General features: G+C 41.2%; 1 protein-coding gene across 4 annotated transcripts in view; it reads right to left on the minus strand.

Annotated features, from left to right (window-relative positions):
- The window catches only part of ppp1r1c (protein phosphatase 1, regulatory (inhibitor) subunit 1C), a 56,419-nt gene that overhangs the window by 4,725 nt on the left and 27,042 nt on the right, over nt 1-24,652 (minus strand). For 2 of the 4 annotated variants that reach the window (XM_017724658.2, XM_017724659.2), the window contains exons 5-6: nt 9,121-9,324; nt 6,038-6,514 (exon numbers count right to left, since the gene is read on the minus strand). In XM_017724658.2, the coding sequence (XP_017580147.1) occupies nt 6,447-6,514; nt 9,121-9,324 (272 nt within the window). In that variant the 3' untranslated portion in view covers nt 6,038-6,446. Of the gene's footprint in view, nt 1-1,145; nt 1,290-6,037; nt 6,515-9,120; nt 9,325-24,652 lie in introns of those variants that run through there. The other 2 variants (XM_017724660.2, XM_037539652.1) reach the window with 1 other exon arrangement.

Genomic DNA, 24,652 nt, shown 5'->3' on the forward strand with positions numbered 1-24,652 from the left:
CACAAACGATCACTAGATTTTTCACGTTAAACACATTTTCATGTGATCACGTTTTTTTTGTACACGTGATGCATTTTTAACATGTGAAGTGCCCAAAAACCACACGTGTCTATTTACACACTGTAGAAACAACTTAACGATTTGGACTTTTAACCAGGACACAAAGCTTTTTGTATTCGTAAAATGCAAACATACATGCTGCAAACATGGGACATCCTGCTGGTCTGGACAAACACAGAGGTTACTAGAGTGCCCCCTTGTGGACAATCTTGTTAACCATGAGTCAATGAGTGAGTGAGTGAGTTGCAAGCCAGGTACATGAGATGCTTTGCATCTAAAAAGTGTTCAGGCTGTCTTAACATTTATAATTAATTATGAACAGCAATTTAACAGAACAAGAGTCTGTGTTTTGTAACCTGTCTACTTATTTTTGAAGTTCAAGTAACAAAAAATTTTTTTTTAAGCAGCCAGAACAATAAATACAAAAATACCCCCCTTCTGCGCACACTTTAATTTACAGTACTCTAACACACCCACTTTAACATCATGGAGGGCTTATTAACCTCTTAATGCAAGCTTACTATTATAGTTATTAGTCCCAAGACTTATGACTACTAGTACCTCCTTTAATTCCCCTATTGGACAGGATTGAGATATCAGGCTTATTTTTCATTTATTAATCTTAGAGTGGATTATTTAGCAGGTACTATAAATTGTATTATAATTTACTCTATAACTGCTCTCTATAACTCCAGTTTCCTAAGGGTAAGGTGTAAGCCGGATCAGGGACTATGCTTTCCTTTTAGTGGAAAATCTCTGTCCAAAATCCTGCGTAGTCCTGGATTAGGCTTAATCCCTTTCCCCTTTTTTTTACACAGTGCATTCATGTTTTTTTTTTCTGGATTTACTTTCAATCACATTCAGATCCTTCAGCAGAATGATGATCTAATTAATTAGATCCATTCATTACATGTAACTTCATCACATAATGCAGTATAAATTATGAAGTAACTCAGATGGAATGTCGACAGAAGCGACTTCTCCGGAACTGATTCCAGAACTCATGAGGACTGGAATTTATGGAAACTAGAGATAATGTGACTGTCATGAGGGAAAGGTAAGGGAGTGTGTGGAGGGGGTTGTACCTGTGGTGAACGGCGGCTGCTGTTGGTAAGGTGTGACTTTGCGCCGGGGCAGGACGTCCGCCGGCTCCTCCGAAAGTGTGGAGAGCTTTTGAGGGTGAAGACTCTCCTCCTGGCCAGATCTCTGTGAGTCGGAGTGTTCCCTGCCTGCAGGAGTGTACACGACAGCGTGAACTAGTCAACTCTATTCAGCTCAGCTTTATTTCTACCACTAACATTCAGCCAAAGCAGCTCGAACCAGCACTCAAAAAGGGGAAGCCGTCCTCCTCTGAGCCTCACTGAGTAGTGCAGTTAAGATACAAGTAGGATGAGTATAATGAGATGAAGCAACCCGACAAAACGTTTGAGATAGCTCTGCTCTGCTCTCCTACTGATTGTGCTTGATATACAGAGTACAGAATAATACAACAACAACAACAACAACAACAATAACAACAACAATAACAACTAGATGTGCATTTCCTGAAGAAACTACAAAAGTGCTGGAAAAGAGCTGCAAGTGTGTGTGTTTGTGTGTGTGTGTTTGTCTGTGTGTGTTTGTGAGTAGGTGAACAACACCTCCTTAGGTATGTGTCTGTGTGTGTGTGTGTGTGTCTGTGTGTGTGTGTGTGTGTGTGTGTGTGTGTCTGTGTGTGTGTGTGTGTGTGTGTGTCTGTGTGTGTGTGTGTGTGTGTGTGTGTGTGTGAGAGGAAGAGATGTATGTGGGGGGGTGTTGTCATTCAAATGAACTGTCACTCTGTTATTATGCAGCTCTTAGTGGAGAAGCCTTGTTTGAGTCTGATTTGCACCCTCTGAACAAACAGTCATAACTCGGGAAATGTTCACTCTATCGCTTAACTGGACAGATGGTGTGAGATGAGACCCCTTGAGGATTATTTTGGTGTAATGTTGTGTGTATTGAGGAGAAAATGTCTGAGTTATGACGAGTTAAACACAGAGAAAATCTTGAAAAGAGCGAATGGGGCAGTTTTCTGTGCCTAGTGCCAAACAAATGCTCATAACTCTAAAGCTAATTGATAAAATGATGAGATATTTTGAGGTTTCAGAAAGGACAAGTTTCTAGGTGAAAGTTTAAGGATTTTAAAGCAGATTCCCTGCGTGATCAGGTATGACGTCATCGATGTCAGCTAGAATTTGTGGTTCTGAACGTTCCACCATTCATTCTTATGGGAGGTTTTTAATTTTAAAACTTAATTTTATTAAAAACTACCAATCCGATCGACTCCAAAAATACACAGCACAAGCCACAGAGCTGAGACCTTCGAAACGTTTGAATGGAGTCTGTACGTTAAGTGGTTCGGGCTGGATTAATCGCAGAAAAGTGTGGAAGAAGTATAAGAAGAAGTATGAGAGATGACAATAGAGATGACAATAGAGATGACAATAGAGATGACAATAGAGATGACAATAGAGGACTTTTTCAAGCTCTCTAATAATACTATGGTACTACATGTATTACAGAACATCACAGGCTCAAAATCATTTGTTTGGAAACTAGTTAGAACAATTAATTCAGAAATTCGGTCTAATGAACTCCACGTGCTGCCTTACAGGAGAATTATTCACATTTCATGCATAATTAAAGGTTTAAGATGTAAAAGGAGTCATTCAGAGCGGTTTGGTCTGAAATGCTCCATTCCAGAGAAACTCACCGAGACAGAATTGTTCACACTGGTGGTGGTAGGAACCAGACGTCCACATAAATGTTTATGAATACACTACCTGATGTCTGAGACATTTTTCTGTTATAGCTGTTTATTTTTGTGAATTACAGCGACGCATACAGTGGAGACCCTGTAATGATTTGTAGGGGGGCTTCATACTGTATGAGAACCAAAGTGCCTTTTTTCTGTTGTCTTCAATGCTCATTGTCTTAATATGCATGTTTTATGCACCTTGTGCCACTGGCTGTGGTGCTGAGCCCTCCGGACACCCTGAGTTGTTAAAAACAGTCATCAAAAGTTTTAGTTTTATTCAGTGCTGACCAATCAGATGAAAATAAATCACAGAGTACCCCAAATCACATGATTAGTTGATATAAACAAACTCAAAGGCACGTTTTAATACTGGCCGTGTCACATATATTTAGTACATACATGCATATTTAAATATATCGCTGTTGTCTGATCAAATTGAGAACTTTACAGGAGAAGGGAAAAACATACTTCACTTTTAATGTACGTCAATGGAAGCAGACTTTCTTTTCGAGTCATTTTGGGCCGTTTCTTTTGGTCCATTCACCATGAAATTTACATACAATACAAAGGATAGTATGCTTTTTCAAATTATGTCAAAAACTGAAAAACGACAAAAATGGAGGTATGAGGTTCTGTTCTGACAGCAGCAATATTGACATATATGTGCATATACTGGCAATTATTTACATATCCAAAGATAGCACAGTTAGATATGTTTAGCACATATATTTATAGTATATTGTTCTATATGGGGAATGTATGGAGTTCATTTTGTGCAAAAAGTTTCAAATAAAATAATAAAGTCCACAAGCAAAAAGTCCGAATGTCCTCAAAAAGTTGAAAATGGACTCCGTAGGAATCCTCCTTTGTATAGTTTAGCTTGTTACTTGTAAACAGCACCACAGTTGCCAGGTAACAATACGCCTTCTAAAAAGACTAAAGCTTTCCACCTGTACCTGATAGTAGTGTTGCTTAGCAACAAGGTGATGCTGCTCGAACAACTATTCGCTCTTTCTGAAATATGATTAAAATGTAATTAAACACTTAAAATGTCGTTAAAACATGGAAAATCAAGGCTGGCTTGATAGACACCCCCCACCCCTCCCCCAACAGGATGAAATTGCATTTATGAGTACTGCGAAAAAGATTTTAAATAAGCAGTGTGAATAAGCCCCTCCCCCCACAGCGCTAATTGGTGTCCATATGCTGCCTTTACTTGTTAGCTACGTTTGCCTTGTAGCTTCAGTGCAACACTAAAGAAGCGAACTCCAGACACCAAACACGTCTTGATGGATGACATCTGGGATAAAGAGGAAACTGAAAATTTTTGCCATTTCTGCCTATTTTGGTGCGCCCTCTGTTGGTCTATGTGTGATTTTTCGTCTGTAAGTTTGATGGTATATATATTTCAGTGGAAATGTGAATCATTTATGGAACTGGAAGCAAACTGGGTTTCACCTCCAGGCACGAAAGCATTTCAACATTCCCAAACGTTTTTATTGTGTCTGTTGCGCAGGATTGTTTGATATGCGGAAAGCTGCAGCTGTGATTTCCATTTTATCTCAGCAGGGAGTCTCACTCCTCCCCTTTCACCCGGCATTGCTCACTAGCGGCTCAACACAGGGTCACAACAGAGAGACAACAGTGTCCCAGTCAGGGTCACCCATACAGGGCGCAGAGGGGAAAGCTTGTCCACTAAGAGGGGGTTCAAGAGGCTGCGCTTTGTGTTCAGACACCACAGTGGTGGAAAAGATATTGTCACCAAAAAGAAATATACCTCGAATTTGGTCTTTTTTGTACATTATGTGAGCACTGCCGTCCTTTACATTGCGTGAAAGTGTCATGTGATTTCAGACCAATAAAACTGCCGATGCAAAATCTCTTTACATTAACTTACATGAAAAGGCAAAAATGTTTTTGTTTTTCCTGTTAAGTGACCTTTTTGGAGATACTGGTTTCCATTGGACAGTGATGATATACACTCAGCGGCCACTTTATTTTATGCTAGTAAAAGGTTGGACCCCCTTTTGCCTTCAGAACTGTCTTAATTCTTCATGTCAGACTTTCAACAAGGTGTTGGAAACGTTCCTCAGAGATGTTGGTTGGTGATTTGAGTTCCTGTTGCCTTTCTATCATCTGGAACCAGTCTGCCCGTTCTCCTCTGACCTCTCACATCAACAAGGCATTTTCGTCCACACAACTGACCGCTCACTGGATATTTTCTCTTTTTCGGACCGTTCTCTGTAAACCCTAGAGATGGTTGTGCGTGAAAATCCCAGCAGATCAGCAGTTTCTGAAATACTCAGACCAGCCCGTCTGGCACCAACAACCACGCCACGTTCAAAGCCCCTTAAATCCCCTTTCTTCCCCGTTCTGATGCTCGGTCTGCACTTCAGCAGGTTGTCTTGACCACCTCTATATGCCTAAATGCAGTGAGCTGCAGCCGTGTGATTGGCTGATTAGCTGTTTGTGTACCTAATAAAGTGGCTGGTGAGTGTATATGCTTCACACTTCTCAAACTCAAAATGTTAATAACGCTCAAATCAATATCTGAGTCAAAGCAGATAAGAGTGCGTATTTCATACTAAGGCTTTTTATTCAGCAACTACAGGGACTTCAATGAAAACTAATGGAGCTATTCTTAGTTTATAGAAGTGAGTAAGAAAACTTTGGGCCATGGCTTGCTGAACTAAACCTATACCTCCAACACAAAACCGAAGTTTTCACGCCCAGGAACGCAACATAAACAACAATAACTGTCACTCAAAAAGGGGGGACGCCTCCAATGAGCCTCTTCCTATGGTCTTTGTTGCATGGCCACTTGCGAGTGTCAGTAGGAGAGCAGCCAGTGGCAGAACAAGATCATGTAAAACATTACAGTCGCCTGGCAGGATCACCTTTAAGGGGTCTGCAGAAAGAGCTTAGATCAGGTGCGAGAGCGGGAACAACGCTAAATATACGCAGCGCAGAGGTTTTAATCTGAAACTGATGTAACCAGAATCCATTTGCTCACATATAATAGACACAGATGAAGGAAAGAAGAGCGCTAAGCGTGAGAGAAGACTCGTGTTATCTGAGGGTTTTTTATCCAAACGTGGGCTGCTTGCAGGGAATCACGACGGCGTAAAATCTGTGGGAGTCTGGAGCTCATGGAGAAGAGCGTGAGTATAAAAAAAAAAACCCACAAACTCCACAAGGTTTTTCATTTCAAGCTTGAAAAATCACCTTTATTTCTTTCTCTGTAGTTCTCTGATCCATCATTACATAAATAAAGTCAGAATTCTGCACAGAAACCATTATGACCCACCTGAATGTGCCAGAAAATATGCTGCCAGTACTTTTCACACCACAGACACGGACTTAAATTATTATAAATGGAATACGTTCAAAGAATAAACAAACTTTTTTATGTAGAATTGAACAGGCATATTGTGGAACCCAAACAGAATAGATACAGAACATATGTTGAGTCATTAAATAGGAATATTATGATTGATATGGCTTCAAGTAAAAGTGCAGTGTAGGTACGTATACAGAAAGAGAGTTGTTGTAGAAAGAAAGAGTGGAGAAGGAGGAGGAATACAGCTCGGACGATTCAGGCATAAGGCTATCGAGAGACAGACGAAGGACTGGACAAGTTTTTCTGCCGACACTCTGAAGTCTCTGGTGACTCGCCTGCATAATAATGCCAAAACAACGGTAACGGCAAAAGAAAGTAAAGGAGAGACAAAGAGAGAAACAGGATTTATCAGCAAACTCAGAAGCTGCTCGAAACAAAGTCATCTGTCCTCAACACCACAGAGCTAAATCACTCCAAAACTGATTTAACTGTGATAAAATATGCACTGATGACACTTGAGTCCCTATAGTCCCAGGAATGAGTCAACCACTCCCCGGCCACTTTATCAGAAACCCCACTCTTGTACCTCCACCTTGCTGGTGTACAGTTAGAGATTGTAGCTCATCTGTTGATGCACAATCTCTAGACCTAACCCTTCATCAATGCTCCGTCTCTGACCACAGAGGGGCAATATTGGGTGGTGGACTGCTGTGCTAAGGTTTCTAATAAAGTGGCCAGTGAGTGGACAAGGTAAGCATTTCTAATAAAGTGGCCAGTGAGTGGACAAGGTTGGTGTTTTTAATAAAGTGGCCAGTAAGTGGAACTACAAGGAGGGTATTTCTAATAAAGTGACCAGTGAGTGGAAGCACAAGGTAGGTGTTTCTGATAAAGTGGCCAGTAAATGGAGGAATAAGGTTGGTGTTTCTAATAAAGTGGCCAGTGAGTGGAAGTATAGAGTCGGTGTTTCTAATAAAGTGGCCAGTGAGTGGAAGCATAGGGTAGGTGTTTCTAATAAAGTGGCCAGTAAGTGGAGGAACATGGTGGGTGTTTCTAATAAAGTGGCCAGTGAGTGGAAGTATAGAGTAGGTGTTTCTAATAAAGTGGCCAGTGAGTGGAAGCATAGGGTAGGTGTTTCTGATAAAGTGGCCTGTAAGTGGAGGAACAAGGTGGGTGTTTCTAATAAAGTGGCCAGTAAGTGGAGGAACAAGGGGGGTGTTTCTAATAAAGTGACCAGTGAGTGGAGGAACAAGGTGGGTGTTTCTAATAAAGTGGCCAGTAAGTGGAGGAACAAGGGGGGTGTTTCTAATAAAGTGACCAGTAAGTGGAGGAACAAGGTGAGTGTTTCTAATAAAGTGGCCAGTGAGTGGAAGCATAGAGTAGGTGTTTCTAATAAAGTGGCCAGTAAGTGGAGGAACAAGGTGGGTGTTTCTAATAAAGTGGCCAGTAAGTGGAGGAACAAGGTGGGTGTTTCTAATAAAGTGGCCAGTAAGTGGAGGAACAAGGTGGGTGTTTCTAATAAAGTGGCCATTTAGTATAGTCTAAAATGAGTACAAAGGTCACAGTGACTGCCCAGTTAAAATGAACTTTCTGTTGAGTGAGGTGGATCTTTAAAGGGCCCATATAAAGGAAAACCAAATGTTGCTTTTTAGAAACAAAATGTGTTTCACATAATGTGTAAACATTTAAAATAGTTTTATTCACTCTTTCATTCATACCGTTTATGGAAACTAGCTGCAAAAACAACACATTTTGAATCCATCATGCTTGTGATGTCACTACCATGGATACATTTACACTACCATTTGAAACTTTGAAATCACTTGTCATGATTATTGCTGTTATTTTATATAATAATATCTTGAAAAGTATCGGTTAAAATACTGTAAGATAGACATCAGAGTGTGTCTTTAGACATTTTTTCAATATTTCCAGATGTTCGGAAACATGTAGAAGTTATTTGATGATAAATACCATACTTTCTGTAATATTTCTAAAAGTTATCTGCCTCAAGATTTGATCACCCTTACCAAATATGAGGCATAATTTTATTATAACTTCTTAAAAGTTTTCTTTTTAAATGAGACACAATACAGGGCATGTAACCAGAATACAGGTAATTTACACACAGTACAGTGCAAAAAGAAAAAGAAAAAAAATTGAGAAACCACCTTTCATTTGCTGAATTTCCAGTCAAAATGGCTATTATTAAAAAATGGCAAGTTATTAAAAATGAAAAAAAAAATTAAAAGCTACAGAGAAAATGGGGCTCCTAACAACCACCTGGAAGACCTGGTAGACCCCAAAACTGCCCCATCAGATAAACAGCACTGAAAGCTTCCATCTCTGAGAGAGAGGAGAACATCAAGCTGCTTCAGATCTGAGAACATCCACAGGTGTTTCTGTCCATCCTTCCACTGTGAGAAGACCACTCAGCGCTGTGGGTCTGAAAGGACGTGTAGCTGATCAAGAAGAACCTCACTGGGAAAAGGAGACGGACACACCAAACAAAGAAGCTGGACGACGGACTGACCACCCCAGAGTCCAGACCTCACCACTGAATGGGTTTGATTAGTTCAGAAAATCAACCAGCTTCTCAGACTGAGCTTTGGAGGCGTGTCTGCAGGTTCTCTGAGGAGCTGAAAGTGAGTAAAGGCAAAGCGTTGTTTGTAATGGCTGTTTTGACTGGAAATGAAACAAATGAGGGTGGTTTGTGACTTTAGCACAGCACTGTATGAGTCTTAAAGGCAGAGGAGTGGAAAATGAGCCTGTTTATTTTGATGGGACTTCAGGTGGAAATGGTCATGTCCAAATGAATCATGACTGCTTTTGGTACATAAAACCACACAAACAATATAAACAGACTTCAATGGGGACTATGAGAAATGTAGAAAATGTAGAATATGGGCCCTTTAAGTTGAGCTCGGCTCTGATCTAGACTTACCCCCCGCCTCACTGCTTCCTGCCTGCGCATCAGAACTGACATAAGCCTCATTGCCATTGGGCTCTGGGCGGTTGTGATTGGCCCACTGGGCTGCGTTGCCATAGTGCTGTGCTGTGACTGGACTGGGCGTGTCTGGGCTGTCACAAAGCCCCACCTCCAGCTGCTCTTGCCTCTGAAAGTGCTGCTCCACCACCAACTGCAACTCTGCACTCAACAAACACAGACACAGAGCGCCACACAGTGGACACGTCCTGTCAAACAAGGGTGGAAGTGGGTGAAAGTGAGGTGAAGTCTGAGTCCCCGGCAACTTATCATCAGCTTTGTAATACAGACATGACTCCACAAGCACAACGCAGCACGATAGGCAAGATGAAAATGGACTTAACTGGATCAGCTGTCTGGTTGTTAATTCACTTAGTCTCAAAACCTCAATAAAGAAATATTCCTCCTTTCTTTTCCAACAAAATCTGGCAGAATACTCTGTTATAGTCTGCATGGCATCAGCATTTCAACAAAGGCAGCATATTTCCTGGCTACATTTCAGCACCAGGCCATAATATACTGTAACATGACACGGCTCTCAAGCAGAAGGGCCTGAGAGCTTCCTCTTTCAGATGGCTCTTGGTGGAGAGAGTACAAGAACGGAGTAAATGAAAGCTATCAGCACATAGAAAGTGGACTGGAGGTGGGTGAAAATGCAGTATCATGATACTCTAAGACATTTTACTACACACAATTAGCACCAATACCACTTTATCCTGACTGAAATCCATATCTGACCCTTAAGCATCTGGGCGATACCGAGGATAGGTACCGTTACTAACTCTGTCTAACCTAACTGGCCCACGCGACCCGATATTTATACCACCTTTATGGTTTTATTCTACTTTTTAAGTGTTTTCTTTTGGTAAAATCATTGGGCCTCATTCAACACACCGTCTTTTCTTCAATCTGTTCCTGAGAAAGGTTCTAAGAAGAAGTCTACATCAGATTCACGACGAGTTCTTAAAGCACAGAGTTGTTCGCACCTTTGCGCTCCTGAGTGTGTGTAGACTCTGTTCTTACCTAAATCCCAAGGAAGGAAACACTGGTGAATGTCATGTGTTGTGAAAGTTGTGTGAGTTTTCAGGAGAAATTTCCTCGTCACAATTAAAACATACTAAGCTTGAGCGAATGGCGATTTATGGGTGGTCTTGGATCATTATACGTCAAACCATTAAGAAAACTTCTTTTTGTTTATTTACTATAATGTAAATGAGGCAGTTTTATTGTGTAAGCGGGAGGGCGGTCATGGGCCGGAGGTTAGGGAACCAGCCTTGTGACCGGAAGGTTGCCGACAGTACGTGACTGAGGTGGCCTTGAGCAAGACACCTAACCCCCAACTGCTCCCCGGGTGCTGCGGATTGGGCTGCCCACCACTCCGGGCAAGTGTGCTCACTGCCCCCTAGTGTGTGTGTGCTCACTAGTGTGTATGTGGTGTTTCACTGCACGGATGGGTTAAACGTGGAGGTGAAACTTCCCCGTTGTGGGACTAATAAGGGTTTCTTAATTTAATGTAAAATAGTTAAAAACAGTTTAAAACTTATTAACGCATGGGAACAAGATCCTAATATGTGGCCACGACTTAGTAAGGCGTGGGAATGAGATGATGAAGTCGTGGCCGTGACTTAGTCAGGCGTGAGAACGAGATCCCAGCTTACTAAGTTAGGATCTGGTTCCCACGCTTTACTAAGTCGTGGCCACAACTTAATCATTTCATACCCACGCCTTACTAAGTCGTGGCCACACATTATTTTTATTTATACAGGATGCCACCAGCAGGGCTCAATAGAGTTTAGACTACAAACAGCAGAAACAAACAAAAAAAACTGCTGAAAAATGTTTACAGAGAAATGAAAATCGGTGAATGAGCCTGAAAGTAAGCGCGGCACTATTTAAGGTGGAATATAACGCACAAATAATAAACCAGGGAATTAAAAATCAACTTGTTGTGCTTGTTTTAACTGCAGGAGCTGTTAAAAGCATTTCAACTGTTTTATCATTGGTCCATAGGAACGTATTGTGAGGTAATTTCCTATATCGCTGCTCTCCAAAGAAAAACATGTATCTCCAGTTTTTCCTTCAACATTAAATACTCATAGAATAGAATGGAATAAAATCGCTTTACATTAACCTGAACTGAAAGTAATGATATGCTGTGTTACTGTAGTTTACAGCACGGTCTGCTCTTTATTTTCTTGCAGTAATGGAAACAAACATAATATTTCTAATGACAAAAAAAATCATAGTGCATTCATCATGTTTCCAACCCACATCACTTTGTACTTACAGCCTCTGGAGCTGTAAGTAAGAACTTCCAGGGAGGACTTGAAGACAGACAGCACAGCAAACATTAAGATTAAGATTAAGATTAAGATTAAGATTAAGATTAAGATTAAGATTAAGAGACCCTTATTAATCCCACAACGGGGAAATTTCACCTCCGCATTTAACCCATCAGTGCAGTGAAACACCACATACACACTAGTGAATACACACACATTACATTTATCTTTGACACACAGGCTGATTCCGGTTATCTGAAGCTATTCACTCATCACACACTACACTTATCCTTCTTTTCCAGGTGAACTGCCGTCCTAAACAACTCAGTTACTAGCTTTTCAGCCTAGCAAACGCCAGAGTAAGCCTTGCTTTCCTGAAACTTTGTTTTCAGCCAGCTACCAAATCGGCCTGAATGAGGCTGATAAATAATGAAGCAGTAAACAGTCTGACTGCCCCTCCTCACACTCGGCACACCGTGCTCAGCAGCTTTGCTCTGGAGTCGGCCCAACCCAACACTAAAACGGCATTTTCTGCTGAGCAGCGTTCCGGCCCCTTTTCCCATCCCTGGTCCTCTCGAAACTGCCGTTAATGCACACCACGGACTTGGCGTAGCTGACGTCCTGCTAACCTGTGACCATTTGCTGACTCTCTTTAGCAAATGATCTATTAGCCTGCAAACACCACACGCCCTGGATGTCCAGGATATTTACAGCACTGTGTGAAAGTTTTAGACATCTAAGCAAATTTCTAAACAGTTTATCTCAGCAGTGAGTTTATCACAGTACACATTAGAATAAAGTCGTATTCAGAATTCAGATAAACATAAAAACAATAAACAGTAACAAAAATTTCTTGGGTCCATATTTTTCCTTGACACCTTCACAGATTAGCTGTTAGTTTTCCTGCTAAAAAAACAAAAAAGAAAAAAAAACAGCACAGACCAGCTATAAAAGACCATTTAAACCAGTAGGGTTAAAGCCTTTTGATGGATCCCATTAGGAAATTATCACATGCATCTGGAATCAGTCCCAGAACACCAGTTAAACCATTAGAACCAATACCCATCAGCAAAAGACAAAAATTCTCTTTAGCCACTTAGCTATTAACTCAATAAAGACCTGACTGCATGTCTTTGGGAGGAAACCGACACAGACAGGGGGAGAACATGCAAACTCCACACAGAGAGGACCCCGGTCACCCAGCAGGGGAATCGAACCCAGGCCCTCCTCGCTGTGAGGCAAGAGCGCTACCCACCGCGCCACCGTGCCACCTGCTGGGTGACCAGGGTCCTCTCTGTGTGGAGTTTGCATGTTCCCCGTGGTTTTTCAGTTTTTGACATAAATAGAAAACGCCTGTTGCCCACATGTCATGATGAACGGACCAAAAGAAACGGCCCAAAGTGACTTGGAATGACGTCTGGTTCCATTGACTTACATTAAAAGTAAAGTAGGATTTTCCTTCTCCTGTAAAGTTAGTTTTGGAGATACGAGGTTTTCTTCCGACCACAGCGATACGTTGTATTTTGGATGCTGGAATGTTGGTCAGTCAGCACGACCATGAAGGGTGATCAGCTAAACCAGAACCAGACCTAGAACCAGACTAGACCAACCTAAACAAGCCTAGAGCATCATAGACCAGCATGGAGTTCATGCTGGTTTGTGCGAGTCTCTTCAGCAGGGATTTAAGCAGCACTCGGGAGTTTTGAATGCGCTGCCGTTGTCAGTTCACATCTCTTTATTGATGGTCAGAGCAGGACACACGTACACTGCCACTCAGAAATGATCCAAGAGAGTTTATATGAACATTTGAGCATAGCTGTTCATTGTTAACAACATTTGCTTCAGAGTATATCCTCACATTCATTGCAAAAGACTTACATTTTAGATTGAAGGACTCGTGGAAATATAAAAGCCAACTGGCTGAACCAACTGGCTCGCGAAGTAAAGCTACTAAACTTGAGCTTGAGTGCATCAGAAGCTGAGTTCTGACCCTTGTTAAACAGTAGTAGCCAGCAGCCGGGGAGGCGTCACCACACATTTCGTTTATTTAGAAATTTTATGCACTTTGGCTGAATGTTTTTGCCAGACATTCTGCCAGAGAGAATTTTTAAGCTGGAGTTTTTACAAAACATCACAATCTGGTGCTGACTGGCTTAACAGAAACACTGTGACTGATGTTCTGGCTTCGGCGCAAGCCACAGGGCTGCTGACCATTACCAAGAGTTTTGCCCCACTCAGCTAGCCTGTCCATTTAAGACGATGGGCCCTGGAACGATGCATCTGCACTCAGCGATCAATAAGTCAGGCTAATGTGGATTAGCTCCACGTCCATTCCAGGAAATGGCCTCGTCATGAGTCTGCACTGCTGCTGGACGTTCCTGCATCCCCCCTCTGTCCACTTCAGCTTTCGCAAAGGAATACTTCAGTGCTTTTTCTATCTATAGCAGGCTGTCGAGCACCATGGGCGATTATTTTGACATGTTTGCCTAAACTTACAAACACATGCAGACACAGCAGGGCTGGTGGAGTTTTAAACACCTCAGTGTCGCTGCTGGACTGAGAACAGTCCACCAACAAAAATATCCAGCTAACAGCGTCCTGTGACCATTGATGAAGGACTAGAGCAGGGGTGCACCACTCCGGTCCTGGAGGGCTGGTGTCCAGCACAGTTTGGTGATTTTCCTGCTCAACCACACCTCATTACATTCATCTGACCAACACAAACTGTGCAGCAGCAGATGAGCTGTCGTCTCTGACTTTACATCTACAAGGTGGACCGACAAGGTAGAGTGTACAGTAATAGAGTGGACAGTGAGTGGACACAGTGTTTAAAAACTCCAGCAGCTCTGCTGTATCTGATCCACTTGTACCAGCACAACACACACTAACACACCACCACCACATCAGTGTTACTGCAGTGCTGAGAATGACCCACCACCCAAACAGTACCTGCTCTGTGAGGGTCCATGGGGGTCCTGACCACTGAAGAACAGGGTAACAGAGTATCAGAGAAACAGATGGACTACAGTCTGTAACTGTAGAACTACAGAGTGCAGCTATACAGTAAGTGGAGCTGATAAAGTGGACAGTGAGCGTAGAAACAAGGAGGTGGTCATGGTATTACGCCTGACCGGTCGGTGTAAGTTACTAGCTGAAGCTTAATTTTCACATGTTTAAATTAAATTCCTGAGAAAACGGAAATAAAAGCTAAAACAGCTGCCAGTAATTGGCATTTCAGCTTGTCAGTTTATTTTTAATTGTAATAAAACGTCACATTAACTTATGTTAGTAAAAAATGTTACTGTAGTTATAATGAAATGGGAAAAGACTGAAATTATTACCAATGAGAAGTGAAATCTTACGTGCTAAAATATAATTCCTACAATCAAAAGTTGAATTTTACGGTGTTATGTTGTCATTTTGTACAGTAAGAGAATATTGTCTGTCAAAGAAACTTTATTTCTTGATTAAAAATGAAAAGCATTTTTACCAAACCATTAGATTTTCTTTGTTTCTTTGTTTTAGCATCTGTTCATTTTGGTAGCCAACCAGAGCTTCACTTGGTGTGACCTAATTTACATGTGGATTTTGATTGGCTCCTACCTAGAACTGCAGCATTGACCGCCACTATGACATAATGAGTAGCTCGACCCAATTTACATAAAATATGACCTGATTGATAAATCAGTTTGAATCCTAAGCCAATTAAAAGAAAAGCATTCCGCAGGCTCAGGAGCCCATAGGTGTCCTCATAGAGGGAGTTTGAACGGCTCCCCCTACTGTCCAGAGCTTAAATAGCTTTATAATGTTAACTGACTATGACTGAGAGCAGTGAGACTCAGTATGCTGTAAAACAGTGGAGCTTTCTTTTAGGAAAACCTCTCCAATCAAACACAGCTCCCAACATGGTCATACAGAGTGACACAGCAATCCAGGGCCGTCCAAACTGACAGGGCGAAGTAGAGCTGTCATAACTGACGAGACGAAACAAAGCGTGGCCATCGCTGTCCAGGCTTCCGCTTCAGCTAGTCTGAGTGAGATTTCATCCTCACACAACAGTTCGGCCTGCTTTAGCTGATGCAAGCGGACAGGCACGGAAATGTGTTTTTATCCGTGGAGGCCAAAGAATAAAAGGAGTTTGGAGAGTTTTTCACTGAAGTTTGGTAATTAATCTCTACATTCTTTGGGCTATTGGCTTCAATGTAGTAGGAAAAACAGTGGTTTTGTGTAAAAATCTCCACTGTAGAAATTTCGGAAGTGTTCACGTTCTGCTGGGGGTGATAGGAACCAGATGTCTGAAGAGTTTAACCCCTTACATGGCCAAGGTCTGCTGACAGGTGTCGGGACCGAGAACTACTTTCTCCTTGCTCAAGGCCCCAACACATACGTTTAAGCTCTAACCTGTTCTATACTGTGGGTTTGTTCTAATTCTAGTCTAATCACTGGCATTAAAATAAAATAGTATGTAGAATAAAAGACTTCAGCCGCTGAGTTCTTGGGGAAGGAAGGAGAAGGTCTTCGTCTTGATTGAGCTTCAGGTGGCAAGGTGGTTCCCGGACAGCCGCGATGCAAAGATCATCACAAAACATCCTTTTTTACATCCAGTTTGGGGCGATGACATAATCGCCCCTCCCTCTTACATCGCCATGTATCATCTTAGTCCCCATTATGTCCTGATTCTGTACTTTCCTTGGAAACCCTTATTTCAAATCATACATGACATCAATTTTTTTTAAAACTTTCCCAGCTTGGCGGTACCAAGCCATTCCGTCCTCTCAAGGCTATCAATTTAACTCTTGCTTTACTAACTGGCTCCAAAAACTGGTTTCTACAGGTTCTTATCAGCTTACTTCACTCTTGGAGGGTCAGCTCGCCCTCGTTTTTGCTGTGTCAGCAATGCTTTACTGGCTTGTGGATGCTACTAAAATTTCAGGGTCTCTCCAACGCCAAAACCCCCTAACACACACAAATTAAGGCCTATCCTTAGTGCGAAGAGTAGTATCCTTTATTAATAAATTTTTTTGTGATTCATTTAATGCTAAAAGTAGTGATTTAAGGAAACATTTTATTAGGGTGTAGTGTAGCGGGTAACGCCTCTGCCTTCTATGCTGTAGACTGGGGTTCAAGCCCCCTACACTATACCAATACGAGTCCTTGGGCAAGACTCCTAACACCACCTTCGCCTACCTGGGTGAATTGATCAAGTTGTTATTCGAGTCCCTGTGGTTACTGAATAATAAGTCTGGGGTTTTAAAACAAGAACACACTGTCTGATGACTGAGACATCAGTTTTGAGAAGATTTCGGTTTAAAATAAAAATTTTAAAATGTACATTCATGGTGGAGGGATACATGCAGGGTGTTCTGAGGCAAAATAGTCCCCAAAGAAAACTAATAACTTCAGATTTATCACTATTTTACCATCATCAACATTCCATATAAAACTCAGAAGACCCGTGCAGGTTCTCTGGTGGTTCTGGATAGTAAATAAAGTGTCTGTATTTGTGTTGTAGTCATGGCGGTTCTGGTTTCTATCACCTCCACTGTAAAGAAAGCTGAACCATTTCACACCAAACCCACACCGAATGACCCTGTTTACATCTCAACCACTGAATTATGCAGAAATTCAGGAAAATCGGAGGATTTTCTCTTTAACTGGTGTAGAACCTTTACATTATGGGGAGGTTCTTTAAACTTTAAAAGGCTCTTCACGCTTGTCAATCCCAAAAATTAAAGGTGTGTCTATAGAAAGGTTCTTTAGTAAACCATATTTTTGCATATGCAGAACAATTTTGAAAAAGGTTCTATATAGACCCACCTTTAGCACGTTCTCCATGAGTCTAAAAAACATTTTATGATGAGAATAACCATTTAGATGAATTTTAAGATGTTATAAATTGATTTTAAAGTAAAAACAACAATTTATGTTAAGGAAATTTTCGTAAAGAAAAGTTTAAGAAAGTTTCTTAAACTTTGTTGGCTGTTATTTGACAGCACCTCTCTTAAAGCACAGAGCTCTATTCCTGAGAACTTCGGTTTTCTTTGTTTTTCGTTTTTTTCATCTGTGCACTTTGGTGGCTGAACAGAGCTTCACTTGGTAGGTCTTCAATATGTAGGATCTCATTTACATGTGGATTTTGATTGGCTCTTGTCTAGAACGCTGGTGAATATACCTCAGTGTTAAAAGAGGCCTGTGCTCTGAACAAAACAGTGACTTTACGAATAGCTCTTATTTACCGTGACACACATTGTGTGTGTGTGTTGTATCGCTGTTACCATCAGGGTGCATGAATCTGTTTATGAATAGTGTTCAGTCAATTATATAGAGCACAATCTAATTAAGAGTGAACCAATAAAAGCAAAGCATTCAGCAGACTGTGCTCATTGGCAGAGTTTGAACTGCTCCACCTAGTGTCCAGAGCTTAAAGCGCTTTATACTGTGAAAATCACCACGAATGAAAACAAGATTATGGCTAACATGATATTGAGTTCCAAGACAGATTAACTACACCGCTTCAACGCTAAACAGGTTCTAGGTATTCACTGCATACATGTGTGGAATAATGTCCAACGTACAGCATTTCGGGTAAGTAACCAGACAGTTTCACTGAATTACAACGAAATTCCAGACAGAAGCTGGTAAAGGACTCAACACAGCTCACAGACTGATGATTTGGAGTGATAAGGTGGAAACAGAACCCTTATCTAGTACTGTAGAATGTGTACCTCAGACTGATCAAGTTAGTATCTAGAACTTGGGCATTGCAGTGTTATTCATTTCAACTGTTTTGGAACTTATCAGCATGTAACTCATAATCGTTATCTAGCACTGTGGTGTTTGTACCTCAAACTTATCCAGTTAGCATCTAGAACCTGTCTCGCATTTCAGTGTAATTTGTTCAGTCAGTCTTGGAACTTACAGTGTTACCCAAAATCAATGCCTAGTACTGTGGAGTTTATGACTCACACGTATCCAGACATTATCTAGAACCTTTTGGGAATTTCAACATAATTTAGTTAAACTATTTATTAACTTCTCATTATCAAACTATTAACTTCTCATTATCTAGGACTGTGGAGTTTGTACCTCACACTTATCAAGTCAGCATCTAGAACCTGTCTCGCATTTCAGTGTAATTTGATCAGTCAGTCTTGGAACTTACCATGTTACCCAAAATCAATGCCTAGTACTGTGGAGTTTATAACTCACACGTATCCAGACATTATCTAGAACCTTTTGGGAATTTCAACATAATTTAGTTAAACTGTTTATTAACTTCTCATTATCTAGGACTGTGGAGTTTGTACCTCACACTTATCAAGTCGGCATCTAGAACCTTTCAGGCATTTCCCCGTAATTTAGTCAAGCTGTCTTGGGATTTTTCATTATCTAGTACTGTAGAGTTTGTAGCTCACACTTATCCAGGTCATATCTAGAACCTGTTAGGCATTTCACTGTAATTTAGTTACACTGTCTTGGAATGTTACATTATCTAGTACTGTGGAGTCTGTACCGCACACTTATCTAGTTAGTATCTAGAACCTGTTAGGCATTTCACTGTAATTTAGTTACACTGTCTTGGAATGTTACATTATCTAGTACTGTGGAGTCTGTACCGCACACTTATCTAGTTAGTATCTAGAACCTGTTAGGCATTTCACTGTAATTTAGTTACACTGTCTTGGAATGTTACATTATCTAGTACTGTGGAGTCTGTACCGCACACTTATCTAGTTAGTATCTAGAACCTGTTAGGCATTTCACTGTAATTTAGTTACACTGTCTTGGAATGTTACATTATCTAGTACTGTGGAGTCTGTACCGCACACTTATCTAGTTAGTATCTAGAACCTGTTAGGCATTTCACTGTAATTTAGTTACACTGTCTTGGAATGTTACATTATCTAGTACTGTGGAGTCTGTACCGCACACTTATCTAGTAAGTATCTAGAACCTGTTGGGCATTCCGCTCTAGTTTGGTTAAACTGTCTTGGAATTTTTCATGCTACTCAAAATCCCTATCTAGTACTGTCGAGTTCACTCACACTTTCCTTTCACGGAACTGTAAGAGAAAGCGTTCTCAGTATTTTGTGTTTATTAGACAAACGGTAGACGTTCTGTAGACGTCCTTAAACAGCGCCGTTCCCTGAATAAACAAGCTCACTCATCCCCGGAATCTTTAACCTTTAAAATATCGGACTCCTACAATGTGATATTGTTCTCCTTCTAAGAAATCTCAGTGCGATACAGAGATCCGCCATGGACAATCTGAGACCACACGGTCAGTCTAGAACCGAGGACACATGATGAGATTTTCTATTAAGATTAAGTGGCCCTTATTAGTCCCACAACGGGGAAAATTCATCTCCGCATTTAACCCGTCAGTGCAGTGAAACACCACATACACACTAGTGAATAGACACACACTAGGGGGCAGTGAGCACACTTGCCCGGAGCGGTGGGCAGCCCTATCCACAGCGCCCGGGGAGCAGTTAGGGGTTAGGTGCCTTGATCAAGAGTACCTGCGTCATGGACTGTCAGCTCTGGGGATTGAACCAGCGACCTTCCGGTCCCTAAACTCCAGCCCACAACTGCCCCGTTATGAATTGAAAGCAATAAAGCCGATGAGCTGACAGAGGAGAGCACAGTGAACGAGGGAAAGCTCTGGCTGATGCATTTAGAGAAGGAAACATATGGTGACTTTCTATTTTCTTGGCACTGTGCTCGGGTGCAGATGGCGTGACATCAGACGGGTCAGTGCGCCTCCGGACTGGGTGTGTGTTTAGGTATCGCACTCACGGCTACACTGAGAGGAACGGCACCTTATCTTAAAACCAGTATCCCTCATCTAAGGTTATAAGATTACAACGTAATATATTAGACATATTGGTTTAAGACCATTTCCCCTGCCCGGACTCTGTTATCGTATTTTTATAGTATAATTTTGAAAGACAATCAGGGCAGAGTGCCTTTAATTAAAATAATAAAACATGAACAAAATGATAAAACGAAAATAAAATGACACGCAAAATAGAATAAAAGTAATATAAACAGAATAAATAAAATAATGAAGTAATACAATTAGAAATTTTAACATTTTAAAATGTTTCATTTTAAAACATTACAAAATAAGCTGCAACCTGTTTTGTAAATAACTTGTTTTTTTGGTAAATAAGTGAACACATCGTTTTTAATACACCGTCACTGTTTATATGGCGAATTCCACATAAACAGAGAAGGATAGATACACAAAATGTGGCCTGTGCAGAATTGACTGGTGACACCTGCTAACGGCGAAGGAGGGAATCTACTGTAAACAGCGCTGCTGTAGTTTTTACTGTAACTCATACAGTAACATATACAGTGTTATGCAAAAGTTTGGGTATCCCTGGTCAAATTACATTGCATTACATGATTTTCTAAGTGTAAATAAGTTACACATCCTCTACAGAGAGCACATTTCTGCACATTTAAATACGCAGCTACTATTTATTTGCTGAATGTAACATACTGGGGAGAAGTTATGGCACATTCCATATTTTATATTTTCTACACGTTAAACTCAAGACATAAATAGAAATAATTGTGCACCGAGTTCACTTGGAAAATCAACAAAACATGGAATATATATCAATCAGAACCGCCAGCAACTGGGATATTCTATATATAATACTTTTCAAATCGAGCAGTTCTCATTTTATCTGATCATATTTTGACCATCGGCAGTGTGTGTTGCGCTGGTGCGAGTGGACCAGACACAGCAGTGCTGCTGCTGGAGTTTTTAAGCACTGTGTCCACTCACTGTCCACTCTATTAGACACTCCTACCTCGTCGGTCCACCTTGTAGATGTAAAGTCAGAGACGACAGCTCATCTGCTGCTGCACAGTTTGTGTTGGTCATCCTTTAGCACAACTCCGGTCCTGGAGGGCTGATGTCCAGCACAGTTTGAATGTTCCCCTGCTCAAACACACCCACTTAACCTGGCAATTCACAGATGCTGGACACCGGCCCTCCAGGACTGGAGTTGTGCACCCCTGCTCTAGTCCTTCATCAGTGGTCACAGGACGCTGTTGGCTGGATGTTTTTGGTTGGTGGACTGTTCTCAGTCCAGCAGTGACACTGAGGTGTTTAAAAACTCCAGTAGCACTGCTGTGTCTGATCCACTCAGACCAGCGCAACACACACTAACACACCACCACCACCACCACGTCAGTGTTACTGCAGTGATGAGAATGACCAACCACCCAAACAGTACCTGCTCTGTGAGGGTCCATGGGGGTCCTGACCACTGAAGAACAGGGTAACAGAGTATCAGAGAAACAGATGGACTACAGTCTGTAACTGTAGAACTACAGAGTGCAGCTATACAGTAAGTGGAGCTGATAAGATGGACAGTGAGTGTAGAAACAAGGAGGTGGTCATCGGTGTGTATATATATATATATGTATAGTGCTGGTACAGTACTCAGAATGGAGATGCTAGATAATAATTACCATTAATAATGAGGCTGCACTGAGATTTTGGAAACAGTTTAACGAACACACATAAAATTACTCCTTATTACATTAATATTATTTCAATTCCTGTAATATTAGTGGTTTCTGAACAAACAAATGCTTCGTGCTCAGATAAACAGCTTTTTAAATCGAATAGCATGTCTTCATTTTCATCACGAGGGCCTCTGTACTGCTGTTTTCCCTGAGCTCACACGGCTGATTGTGCTCAGGAAGGGTTTGGTAATTAGCTGATGAGTGGAAACAGGTGTGTCTAAGCACAGAACGCTCCTCCAGCACTGAGCCCTGATTCATTCAGCACGTTTACAAGACACACACTATCAGATCTGTATCGACGCAAGTGACGTAGATGCCAGAGTAGCGTAAGAATCCATGGACATGCACTAAATATAGAAAGCACAGAGGAATATGTAACAGGAGTCGGCTGCATTAGCAGATCAGGTTCCATATCCATTATAGCAGACTATGAATATCACAGAAATACTGTTAACTGATTAAGGATTATTAGTTATTGTTTACAGATAATTAGTTCTTAGGAGTGCGGTCTGTGGTGTAAATAGTGCAGGTGGGGATGGACTGCCATGCACATGATTAGACAGATAGGAGGAGAAGAATTAAACACCAGGTGATGTGATTTTAATGAGGGAGATGAAAAGGAGTCAGGTTTAATTATACTGTATGTGAGTGAAGCTGGAATAGCGAGTTGAGTAGAATATAGTATGTGGGTGGAGATTACAGATGACAGAGATAGACACGGCATGAGGGGGACGCATGGCCTGCTGTGAAGGGGAGACACATTACAGACAATATTCTGTATAATAATAATAATAATAATAATAATAATAATAATAATAACACTTTTAGTGGTCTACTATACTATATAATGTAATGTTAAAAAGGAAACTGCAGTAATTTTTCTGCATAATTCAATTGGCTTGAAAAAGCCAATTCACTGTCATTTATTTTCTACTTTTTATTTTTATAATAGCAACCACTTAGGAAAACATAGAAATGCCTGTCAAGTAACCACCTGAAACCACTAGAAACATCCTAGCAACCATCTGGGATACCATTCCAATGATATATCGACATCCTAACAACCACCTGGGATACCATAGCAGTGGCCTACCAAGACCTTAGCAACCACCTGGGATACCATAGGAAAGGCATAGCAAGACCTTAGCAACTACCTGGGATACCATTCCAAAGACATAGCAACCACCTGGGATACCATAGGAAAGGCATAGCAAGACCTTAGCAACTACCTGGGATACCATTCCAAAGACATAGCAACCACCTTGGACATCGTTGGAAAGGCCTACCAAGTACTTAGCAACTACCTGAGATATCACAGCAAAAGGCCTTGCAACACCTTAACAACCACCTGGGATACCACAGCAATGGCCTAGAAACACCTGAACAACTACCTGGCATACTATTCCAGTGACATAGCAACATCTTAGCAACCACCTGGGGCACCACTGAAAAGGTCTGCGAAGTCCTTAGCAACTACCTGGGATAGCAGAGTAAAAGGCCTAGCAACACTTCAGTAACCACCTGCGATACCATAGACACTGCCTAGCAACATCCTATCAACCACCTGCAACACCATATGAAAGGCCTACCAAGACCAAGATGATGTAGCAACATCCTAGCAACCACCTAGGACACCATATGAAAGGCGTAGTAGCACCTTAGCAACTACCTGGGATGCCATAGTAAAAGGCCTAGCAACACTTCAGCAACCACCTGGGATACCATAGACACTGCCTAGCAACATCCTAGCAACCACCTAGGACACCATAAGAAAGGCATAGTAACACCTTAGCAACTACCTGGGATACCTTAGAAAAGGCCTAGCAACACCTTAAGGTCCACCTAGGACAGTGGTTTCCATCCTGATCCACAGGGCCCCACATCTTTCCTCGATCCCTACGTGTTGCTAAATGTATTTAATGAAAACTTAGACCATCTGAGGGACCCTGAGGACCGGAGTTAGGAACCACTGATCTAGGATACAATAGCAATGGCCTAGCAACACCTTAGCTACCAGCTAACAGCCACCAAGCAACACCCTAACATTTTTTACAACAGTTTTGAGAAAATTTTGGCCTAAAATAAGTTTTTTAAAATCCGTTTGTGGTCAAATTACATTTAGCGTGGATGTTCTAAGTGTAAATAAGTCACATATCCTCTACAGTCAGCACACCTCTGCACAGTTTAACGCACAATTACTGTTTATTTGCTGAATTTAAAACAACGGGCACCAAAATGTAAGATGAAATGTAGCTTGTGCAAAAGTTTTATACATTTTTATTTAATATTTTTCTATGTATAACTCAGAAAGTTAATAGTAGAGAGACTATATTTGCAGGAAAAAGTCATATTTTAGTGTGTTCTCTGTGGAGGATGGGCTAATTTATTTTCTCTTAGAAAATCAGCAAAGCCTAATTTGACTGGGGTTGTTCAGACTTTTTGCATATGATGGTGTGTTATGCGATTCATGCAAAGCAGTATTTAAATGAGCCATCTGCATGCAATTAAAGCATATTACATTCCAGTTAGTTCATAACCTATAGTATCACATCTGAATTACCCTGCACTTCAACGCTAAGTTGAATTTAACAGATATTATTTGAACGAAAGGTGAAAACAAAACCTAATGAACGTCAACAGAGCATCTACACTGGACC

The sequence above is a fragment of the Pygocentrus nattereri genome, chromosome 6 (genome assembly GCF_015220715.1).
Source record: "Pygocentrus nattereri isolate fPygNat1 chromosome 6, fPygNat1.pri, whole genome shotgun sequence".
Lineage (NCBI taxonomy): Eukaryota > Metazoa > Chordata > Actinopteri > Characiformes > Serrasalmidae > Pygocentrus > Pygocentrus nattereri.